Source organism: Trachemys scripta, chromosome 19 (assembly GCF_013100865.1).
Source record: "Trachemys scripta elegans isolate TJP31775 chromosome 19, CAS_Tse_1.0, whole genome shotgun sequence".
Taxonomy (NCBI): domain Eukaryota; kingdom Metazoa; phylum Chordata; order Testudines; family Emydidae; genus Trachemys; species Trachemys scripta.
The window spans coordinates 1,582,277-1,593,016 of NC_048316.1; the positions used below are offsets into that span (position 1 = coordinate 1,582,277).

General features: G+C 64.5%; 1 protein-coding gene across 1 annotated transcript; it reads left to right on the top strand.

Moving 5' to 3' along the window:
- Nucleotides 1-9,724, top strand: TNFRSF25 (TNF receptor superfamily member 25; the record flags this gene model as incomplete). The annotated part of the gene is given in 5 exon segments (XM_034753575.1): nt 1-222; nt 7,855-8,083; nt 8,445-8,576; nt 8,777-8,929; nt 9,652-9,724. Coding segments are annotated over 5 exon segments (617 nt in total), but the record flags the coding sequence as incomplete, so codon positions are not given.
- Between the last annotated feature and the right edge of the window lie 1,016 nt (nt 9,725-10,740).

Consider the following 10,740-nt stretch of genomic DNA (forward strand, 5'->3'; position numbering starts at 1 on the left):
CAGAAATGGATTTCCTCCCACAAGGGCTTAAGTGTAAAAGCCTCAGCTGAGCGGGTTTGAGCTCACTCGTCGCCAGGGGGTTACTGAGAGCATGGATTAGCTGCTGCCTCGCTCCGCCGCTGGGCTGTGACCAGCTCCCGCGAGTAACCCCCGTCCCCTGCCCGGAATGAGCTGGGTCTCTAGGGCTCGAGGATGGGGAGCTGGGCCCTGAAGGTGGCTGGGGTAAGTCCTGCTCACGCCGGGATGTTCCTCACTTGCTCTAGAGTGAAAGAGGAAGCAGCCAGGGCGGGTGCAGACTTGCTCTGGGGAGCTGGGGGGAAGTAGGAGCGGCCAGGAGACCTGGCTGGGGATGAGGGCCGGCTCTCTGCATTGGTTCGTTTGTTGCCTACAGGCCAACATCTGGTTTCTCGGGCTGAGCTGCTGTTTGGTAGTGTAGGGCTGAGGGGCCCAGTCAGTGGACTCCTGATGCCCCCATGAGCCCTTGGCAAGTTTACAGGAAAACAGCTGAATGCAGTGATGCAGGCATCGCTTTAGAGCCCCAGGGGCTTTCCAGGAAAGGGGAGACGGGAGGAGAGAAAATGAAAGTGTGGGGGAGCCACCCACAGTTAACAATAATCGTACGTTCATTCATGCCAAGGGCCCTGGAGATCTTTACAAACTAGGATCACTTCCCTAACCCTAAAATGCAGCCACCTCTGGGCTGCAATGTGACAGCATTTGAACAGTGCACAAGTACCCCGAACCACCCAGCAGAGAAAGCAATGCCTGCTGTACTGTTGGGCTGAACAAACTCTTGGCGGCAGGCGCCGTGTCTCCACCCCACAGCACCCAGCCCATCCTGCCCCGGCCGCTGAGTGCCATCACGGTTCACATGAGCAATAATGCGACGGTTGGAGCTATTGAGGTCACGGGCTGGGGTGTTTCGTGGGTAGCCCTGCTGCTGTTGTCGGAGTCCACGGGCTGAGTCCTGCGTTTACTGCCGAAGAAAGGGGGCTGTGCTGGGGGGGCGCTGTCTGTCCTGGGCTCCTGGCGGAGTCCTGCATCCTGCTGCAACCAGGGTTCACACTCGACGAGAGCCAGCAGGCTGACTCGGCAGGACGCTGGGGTTTAGTGCCTCACATCCCTTGGCATCCTCACCAGGCGGCTGGACCACCTCTGGCCCGCAGGCACGAGAGGCCCTCAAGTGTCCAACTCAAAGGTCACTTTAGAGCAAGCGACGGTGGGGTGGGACCGGGGTCATCTGGTGCAGGGGGCTGTGCTCCGCCTGGCTTGGGTGCCATGTGTCTGTGGAGCCGGGGGGCCGCTCAGTGCTCACTTGCCTGGGGCTGGGGAGGGAAGCAGCTGGCTGCCTGAGTGTCGGAGCAGCCTAGGAACGTGGCTGGGGGCTGCTCACTTCCCAGGGTGCTTCTGACTCCAGCCTCTGCTTGGGCGATAGGGCCTGGGACCACCAGTGGCGTTTCCCGGCCTGGAGCCCCTCCCTGCTTGTTCCCACAGCCAGCCCTCTGCGCACTGGGCCCACATGCGCTAGTGCTGGGGGTACAGAAAGGCAGTGACTTCAGCCCCTGCTACCTGCCTGGAAGGGCTGTGCTCGGGGCAGGATACTCCAGGCCCCTTCCATGGGCACCGCTCCCGACCTCTGCCCAGCCCTGCTCCAGCCCGGTTGCTTTCCTGCCTCCCTGCCAGGCCTGCCCAGCTCCCCTCTCCACAGCTCTGCCCCATGGGAACGGGGAGAAGAGCAGGAGCCCGTCTCTCTACCAGTCTCTGACAGACAGGTGGCTGACTAGGCCCCAGCTTGGCTCATTCATAGACACGTGCTGGCACCTGTGGGGCAACGCACGGGCTGGTCTCGCCAGGCCAAGGCCAGCTGCATCTGGCCGTAAATGCTCCATCATGCACCAGCTCATCAGGGAGGCTGAGGAGAGAGGGTCCCCGTCCTCTCAGCCCTGAATCACAGAATCTCGGGGTTGGAAGGGACCTCAGGAGGTATCTAGTCCAACCCTCTGCTCAACGCAGGAACAATTCCCAACTAAATCATCCCAGCCAGGGCTTTATCAATCTGGGCTTTAAAAACCTCTAAGGAAGGAGATTCCACCACCTCCCTAGGGAACCCATTCCAGTGCTTCACCACCCTCCGAGTGAAAAAGTTTTTCCTAATATCCAACCTACACCTCCACCACTACAACTTGAGACCATTGCTCCTTGTTCTGTCATCTGGTACCACTGAGGACATCCAAGCTCCATCCTCTTTGGAACCCCCCTTCAAGTAGTTGACGGCTGCTATCAAACTGGAGGGCAGAGCGGGGGGCACTCGGCTGGGAGGGGCGTGGGGGGCCTTGGGCTGCCACTGCCTGTGTTGGGGTGAGAGCTCAGGCTGGGTCTCTCTGCTGGAAATTCACTTGAGCAGCACCTTGGGGTGATGGACTGTGGAGTGCGAGGGGGTGACAAGGGCTAAGGGGAGGGACCGTGCAGCCACGGGGGGGCAGGTGTGAGCCTGTGGCGGCAAGGGAGTGTGGCCATGGCATGTGGCGTGGGGCTCCCGGTGTGTGAGATGGATGCAGCTGGCTGGGGCAGCGGGCCCGGTCCCATCCCTCACCGAGCAGGCACATGGCATGTTCCCCAGCGGGGAAACACGAAGGCAGTGGGAGCTGCCTGGGGAAAGATCACACCTCGACTCAGCAAGGCACCACTGACTCAGCGAGGGGGGCGGGAGGAGGGGCCCAGGCCTCCTTCCAAGGCTTCCGGCGCCAGCCACGATCTGATCATGGAGCTATGCAAATGGGCGAGTTCATGGGCAGGTTCCAGCACAGCTGTGACAGATTTAAGAGAAAATGATGCAGCTCTTTAATCGGGGCTATCTTCACCGGGAACTCCACCCACGGGCCAGAATCTCCAGGAATCCGCACCCACGTGGCGGGGCCGGCAGGGGCCAGCCTGGCCCAGCAGCCCCTTTGGGGAGTGGCCAAGGGCCTTTCTGGGGATAAGGGCATCCCCTGCCATGGCACGGGGCTGGGGGGCCAGGCTCAGCACGTGGACGAGGGAGAGCAGGTGCACAGGGGTTTGGCGCTGGCTCGCCTGGTGCTGCGGGAGCTGGGTGCATGGGCCGGGAGGGCCAGCGGGGCCTGTACTCAGCTGCCATCTCCAGGTGCTGGGAGGGCAGCAAGCAGGGTCTGTTACATCCTTGCGCCAGGCCCGGGGCAGGACAGCCCCTGGGCACCGGGGCCAAGGACGGACCCAGCGGCAGCGAGGCACTAACAGGGTGTGTGCAGGTGGAGAAGTGGAGGGAACTGCCCCCTCCCCAGCCAGCTGGCCTGAGGGCCTGGGCCGCCGGCCCCTCCCAGCTGTTCCATGCCTGTGGCGCCCCTGCCCAGTGTGACAACACCCCATGTACCAGGCTCTGCGAGGCGGGCGTGTGGCCTTCGCCTAGGGGAGGGCTCCCTCCTACCCGGGGCCAGGGGCCGGGGTTGCAGGCGGGGTTGTGGCCTGGCCGGCAGGCTGGGCATACAGCTGAGGGGGAAGGGACCCAGTGCTAGAGCCCATGGGCTGGCCCCACGCCCGGTGCCGGAGTGTGGGCTGGCTGCCCCGCCGGAGCCACTCAGGGAGCTGGGGCAGCACGGTGGAGCTGGCTCGTATGGGGGTGTTGCCATCTGTAGTGCCTGGAGCCCCCTCCTTTCTGCCCCCCCCCCGGTCAGGGCCCCACGCCAGGCACTGTACATGCAGCACCAAGCCTCTGCCCCGACGCGCTCGCACTGAGGGCTTGGTGACAGTCAGCTCTTGGGGGCACGACAGGCCCTGAGCCGCAGTGCGCCCCTGGGCACTAACCACTGAGCAGTACCAGGCCCTGGTGCCCCGCGGAGGGGCCAGCCCAGCCCAGTGGCCATGTCGCTGCGGGGCTGTCGGGGTGTGGTGCTCCCCGCTTCAGCCTGGCCCGGCGGCTCCGGGGCTGGCTGTGCAGTGTTGACCTACTTGGGCGGCACGTACTCGCTGCGATACCATCAGAGGCGAGGGGGAGCTGGGCCCGGCTTCCTCTAAGGGAGGAAATCACCTCAGCACCAAGGCAGAGATTACACAGGAGACTGACATTAACTGTCTGTGGCCCAGCCCGCCCCAGCGCGGCCCCCTCCCCCGGCCGTGGTCTCAGCATAACCCAGCAGAGCAGCTCTGGGGCAGGGGCTGGGTCCAGTGGGGCAGGGAAAGGCAAGGCAAGGAGCCCCGAGTGCCCCAGCCTGTGGGCACAGCGGGTGACACAATCATGTCCCATGGGAGGTCCTGGGCTCTCCCTGCTGCCAGCCCTGAAGGCAAGTGGCAAGACCGACGGGGTGACCGTGGAAGTGGCCGTGTGGAGGGGGCTGGGCCGCCCCATGCTATCCCACAATGCCAGGCACACGCGTGGGCTGGCGCTGTCGCTCCCGCTCAGTGTCCCATGCCAGCCATTCAGAGGCCCCCTTTCCCCAAAGCGGCCCCCATATCTCACCCGTCCAGGGGGGACGGGGAAATCACTGGCAGCACGATACCCCCCCCAGGTCCCTCTACAGCTCCTGAGCTGAACAGCCGGGAGCAGCCCCAGTGGCTCAGGGAGGTGGAGCTGCGTCAGCGAGGAGATGGTGCCGTGGGGGGACAGTCAGTGCCAGCGGGTCAGGGCCCTGCGGAGAGGCAAAGCCTGTCCCTGGTGGGGTCCTACCATATCACATGGCAGGACCTGACCATGATGCTACCCAGGGCAGCAGCACACACATCCCCGCCCTGTCCTGGGAGGGTGAGGGGGGCCACGGCGGGGCTTTGCTTGTGGCTGCGTGGCGCACACTGGGCATAGGTGAGAGCAGCCTGGAAGCCCCAGAAGCTGCCCATGGTGTCACGGGTGGGGGCCTGGGCCCCATCCTGCATGGCACCACATTGCTCATGAAAGAACATAAGAACGGCCATACTGGGTCAGGCCAAGGGTCCATCTACCCAGTCTCCTGTCATCCGACAGTGGCCAGTGCCAGGTGCCCCAGAGGGAATGAACAGAACAGGTAATGATCAAGTGATCCATCCCGTCGCCCATTCCCAGCTTCTGGCAAAGAGAGGCTAGGGACACCATCCCTGCCTCTCCTGGCTAATAGCCATTGATGGACCGATCCTCCATGAACTTCTCTAGTTCTTGTTTTAAAGCAGAGCCATGGGGCCTGGTTCACACTCGCTGAGGCTGTCTCAGGAGTGCCCCGTGCAGCATGGCCGGCGCTGGCCGGTTGCTCCAGGTCTGGGTAGAGCAGGGTGGCCGGGAAGTAAAGTAGCAGCCAGAGACGCCCAGCTCAGACTGGCTGGGGGCCAGGTTCATGCTGCTGAGGTGCTGAGCTGCAGGGCCCTGCTTTGTGCTGGCCTGATGGGGACCACCACCTGCGCTCTCCTGGGCTTGCCCTACACCTGGGGTGGGCCGGGCCCTGGGCCTGTGCTGGGATATCCCCGGGCTCTCGCAGTGGCTCTGTGGCAACAGTGGGCTGGCCCCCCGGCGCTGACGAGCTGTGCATTGGAGGGGATCCCTGAGCAGGCATGCCAGCTGCCCCTGCCCATGGTCATCACTTGGGCCTGCAGGCGGGGCGGCTGGCGCTGCAGGGGGCTGATTCCCACCCTGGGCGGGCGCCTGTACCCTGCCAGGCCAGGGAGCCGGCTGCTGCCAGACCACACGCAGTCCCTCTTGGGATGGGACCCCTGAGGCCTGTGCCGCTGCCGCCTGGCTCCCAGCGGAAAGCAGGCTGCTCGTGTCCTGGCCAGGCCGCTGCCAGCCCAGCCCTGCCTGGGCCCTCCCCTGCCCTGCTGCTCCATATCACACCCCCACGGAGGTGGGTCTGGTCCCACCCGGTACTGAGTTCGGCTCTGTGGGGCGGCCATGGGGGAGCACTGGAGGCCCAGAAAGGCGGTAGCGTCACGCCTGCCCAGCGTCCTCCTTGGAGCCATGGCAGTGGGGGGCGGGGCCCTGCCGACAGCCTGAGCACGCTAGCTGGGCTGGAAGCCCCACTTCCGCTCTGCTGAGCAGCCGGCTGCCACAAGCACCGTGCCCGCCGATTCCTAGGAAAGTGGTTAGCTCAGAGCCACTTACAGGAACAACTGCACCAGGCTGCTTATGCAACACTTTTCGGTGCCTTTTCAGTGTTAACCACACGCCCCGGTTCTCCTCCTTTACCAGAAGCAGTACCCATGGCAGGAGCCTGGCCTGAGGTCGCCCCTGCTTCCGGCCATGCACCTCCGCACCCAGTGTTCCCTGCAGTGGCGCCGTGAGCCAGAGGCCTCCAGAGGCTGCGCTGTGCAAATGCCACACACCCAGCGGCTGACACAGGCGGGGGAAAATACCCAGCAGGGGCTGGCAGGGGGCATTCCCAGGGGGAGGGGGCTGAGTGCTCCGGTGGGTTAGTCATGCAGTGCGCACCACAGCCGCCCTGCCGGGAAGGGCTCCAGGTAATGCTCCTCGGTGACAGCGTGGCTCCTAGTGGGGCTGTGCGGCCCCGGCCAGCCTGGCTCTGCCCGTGGCACTTGCAGGGGGGGAGGAGGGCGGGCAGCACTGCCCGAGAACACGTTCTGGGGCCGCTGCGTTGCTCATGCAGGTGATTTTAGTGCGAGCCTCATGGTATTTGGTGTGTTCTTAAAGCGCCAGCTCCTGGAGTCAAGTGACTGCTCAGCAGCTTGCCTTTCATTAACAAACCCAGCAAGTGTCCTGCCCTGCTGGGCGTGGGGCAGCACCTGGAAACAAGCCCCAAAGGCAGTCCACAGCTGCAGTGGCTGGGCCTTGACGTAGGCACATTTCAATCAAACTCAGGCCACGAATCCAGCTGGGCTCTTGTGTCATCCCTGGCCCCCGCCCGGCTTTCTCGCCTGACCCCGAGTGGTCCCCAGTGGGGTACTTGGCACGCCCGCTACGCTGCACACAGCTAACCCTGCTCTTACGTCAGCGGGGCTCCATCTGCAGCGTTGACAGCCCGCAGGCTGACAGGCAGGGCAAGCCTGGGGGTGGGGCATGCACCATGATAGCCCCAGGCCTGGGCACAGGGTTTTCCCACCGCTCCTCACACAGAGGTTCAGGCCCATGTTTGTTCCTGGGCACAGGCCCATTGGAGCCGCAATCACTGGCTCCTCTAGCGGAGGGGCTTGGGCCCCCTCACCTAGGCCAAGTCGGTTTGGTTTCAAGGGCTGATCACTTACTACTGGTACAATAGCACCAGCTTCAATCAGCCCCCTGCCCCCCTCCCCGTTATAGCAGGCCATGCACTGACCCTTAGTGAGAGACAGTCCCTGCCCCAAAGAGCCGAGGCAGACAAAGGGTGGGAAAGGGAAACTGAGGCACAGGTGCAGACAGTCCCAAGGTGACTTGCCCAAGGTCACCCAGCAGGTGTGGCAGGGCCAAGAATAGTGCCTAGGCCCCTGCAGTCCCAGGCCCCTGCCCTCCCCACTGGACTATGTGGCCCCCTTGGGCGAGTGAAGAATGCATCTGACTCCTGCATTGCAGTGGGGGATGCGCCAAGGTTCCTTCTGGTGAAACCTCCCCCAGGCTCCAGTGCAACAGGGGTCACCCGGAGGGCAGCGATTGCAGCACCTGCTGCTCTGGACTCCGCTGGAGCCCGGGTGGGACGAGGCAGTGGGCGCCGGTCAGCCTATCCCATCCCGGCGCTCGTGCAGGGCTGGGCGCTAGCTACAAACGTCGCACCAGTGCCAGCTAAGGGAGCGTTGGCTGAAGGCTCCTCGTGCGCGCGCTAAGGCCTGGCTACTTAGGCTGACCTGTGGCAGCCCCTCGGTTTTAGCTCTGGGCTCCCAGAGGTCCCGGGGCTGGCGGGTGCAGCAGCTGTGAGCCTGCTCCAGTCCCTGGCAACGTTCCCCTCTCTCCCCTAGGGCTTTCTGGCTGCACTGCTGCTGACTGGCAGCGGGTTCCCGTTGTTGGGCACCCCGAAGCCACGAGCGGCCGGGACTGGCAGCGAGCCCAGGAGGGCGAGGAGCCCGGCTGACTCTGCACTGGGGCTGCACCATCACCAGCGGCACCAGAGACACGTGGCTAGGAACGGCTGTGCACCTGACGACCCCTCGTACTCGCCAAAGCGCTGCTGCCAGAAGTGCCCGGCAGGTGAGGCTCGGCGTGCCCCCCGCCCTGCACAGGGCTTTGCCTGGCTCAGCGCGTGGAGTCCGGCCCCGTCAGCTGGGGAACTGAGGCACAGATTGGGTCAGTGATTTGGTGAGGTCAGCGCTAGGACCCGACTCAGGGCTCCCTGCTCGTGTCACTGCACGAGGCCCCCCCCCAGGAAAGCAAGGGGGGGGGGGGGCAGGGCATTGCTCCAAACCGCAGGGCGCGCAGGTCAGAGAGCCCAGAAGGCCTGGAGGGACCGACCCAGTTAGCCAGCTGAGCCCTTGGGTATCCGGGGCGACCTCCCATCCCCACAGCGCCTGCGACTAACCCGCACGCTCATCCCAGCTGGTGTTGTTTGCAGGGAAGTTTATGACGGCTCCCTGCACGAGCCGTGGCAACGACACGACCTGCAAGAGCTGCCCGCCCGGCACCTACCTCTCCTTCCAGAACCTCGAGCGGGAATGTCGAAAGTGCTCCGAGTGCCAAGCGCAAGGTAAGACGCTGGGCCAGGAGCCCAGCCACTCCAGCCCCGAGCCGCCAGCCTGTCGGCCAGCCCTTCCCCACCCCACTGGCCAGGGCCCTCAGGGGGCAGGAGAAAGCCTGGGGAACCTGGGCCCCGCTCTGAGAAGGAAGCAGCCCCCTTCCCCTCCCCTCCGCACAGAGGCCTGCTCAGGAAGCCTGTCCTGTGTTCAGCTTCCCAGCTCGTGCTGAAGAACTGCACCGAGACGAGCGACATCGAGTGCGGCTGTGGGGCCGGCCACTTCATGCAGTGCATGGACCCTGCCTGCAGAGACTTCACCTGCCAGGAATGTCGCCGATGCAAGGGCAGGGCCACCCAGAAGAACTGTGAGTGTCCAGAGCGCTGCCTGCTGCCGTTGGAACCTGGCACTGCTGCCCGCACTGCTGTGCCTTCCACACTGCCCCCCACCCGCCCCGCTGCCCCCTGCGCTGCCCCTGCCCGCCCTGCTGCTCCCACGCTGCCCCCTCACCTGCCCCCCGCACTGCTGTGCCTTCCACACTGCCCCCCGCCCGCCCCGCTGCCCCCTGCGCTGCCCCCCGCCCCCTAGTCTTACTGCACTGTGCCTGCCCCCCCAGGCTCGCTGTGGCCTCAGGCCGTGGCCCAGCTGGCTGAGGGAGGGTGGCTCAGTGGTGGGAGCACATCCACTGCAGCCTCCGACGCCCACACGACCTGTAGCCCACACTAGGGGCAAGGGAAAGGCTTTGCCTAGGCAAGCACCTGGTGGTGTCTGAGCCGTGTCTAGCAGCTCCCAGCCCTGTGTAGCCCGGGAGCGTGGGCCACACGCCAGCTGCTGAGCCCGGGCTGACGTGCAGCCTGCCGGGGAACACGCTCTAACCCCCCCTACGTCCCCGTCGCGAGGGAGCCGCACCAGAGACCCGCTGCCCCCCGTGCTGGGGCCTCTCAACTGCTGCTGGGCCTGCCCCGTCAGCACCCTGCTGCCCTGGGCTCCCGCCAACAGACTAGGCCAGTCCCAAGAACCGCCCCCCTTGCCCCCGGGCCACACCCCTCTCCTCGCTGGCTGGCGCGAGCTGTGTGCCATGTCTTCCAGGTTCAGAGAAGGAGGATGCCCAGTGTGGGAACTGCCAGCCTGGCTTCTACCTGGAGGGCAGCGAGTGCCGAGCGTGTTCCAGGTAAATACCTTGGGATTTCTTGGTTTGCTTCCCCCTCCAGCTCTCCCATTAGACGCCCCCCCACTGAGCGGGATTGCAGCTACCCTGAGACCAGCAGCCCTGGCCCCCTGCCACTGGCTGGGCCAGAAAGCTAGGCCGGGGCGGCACGAGAGCACAGTGGCTAAGGCAGGGGGTTAGTGAATGCCCCAGGGCAGGGCCTGGGTTGGACTCTGAGGCACCCTGTGCCCCATGACACCCTCCTAGGGGATTTGCACCGGCAGATCTTAGCGCACTGGCTGCCGATGCCAGTACAGCTGTTAGTGAGGTGAGCTCTGTGCCCTGGCGCTCTCCCCGGCTCCCGCTGGCTGTGACTAGGTATGAGCCCCAGAATTTCACAGCAAACTCGGGCTGGGAAGTGCCTTATCTGCGATGCTCACCTGGCACAGTTCAGTCCTGGCTGACCACTCACACCCTGTCACCAGCCAATACCAGTCCCTGGGGCTCGCAACCCCCCCGGCGTGACCCATCCAGCAGAGCCTGTGTGTGCAAGTCATGGGGCCAGGTGCAGACACCAGGGTGATGGGCTGGAGAACAGAGACTAGGGCTACGCTCCAGGTAACATAGGGCTCGTCTACGTGTGGCATTGTTCCTGATTGACTCCTTGGTCTGGAATCGGAGTGGCCACACGTGGAGCTGGTCAGGCACACCTAGTACACTTGCCATTCACCCCCTGCCTTAATCTGCATTAACGGCCATGTGTAGTCAAGCCCCTCTTCAAACCAAACAGCTGGCTGGGGTTGGGCACCAGGGAGCATGGGAAGGTCTCTCCAAAGCAGCCCATGGAACGTGGCAGGGCTGGCGGTGGGATACGGGCCCTGACAGAGCCACACTGGCGCTAGTGCCAAGACGCCCGTTCTCCCGGCGCTCTGGGAAAGGACATGTTAGACGCCCACTTTCTGTTTCTCTTCACCGGTCTCCTTTGCAGCCAGTTCCCTGAGAAGTGCGGCGAAGGGTGCGGCGGGCCATGC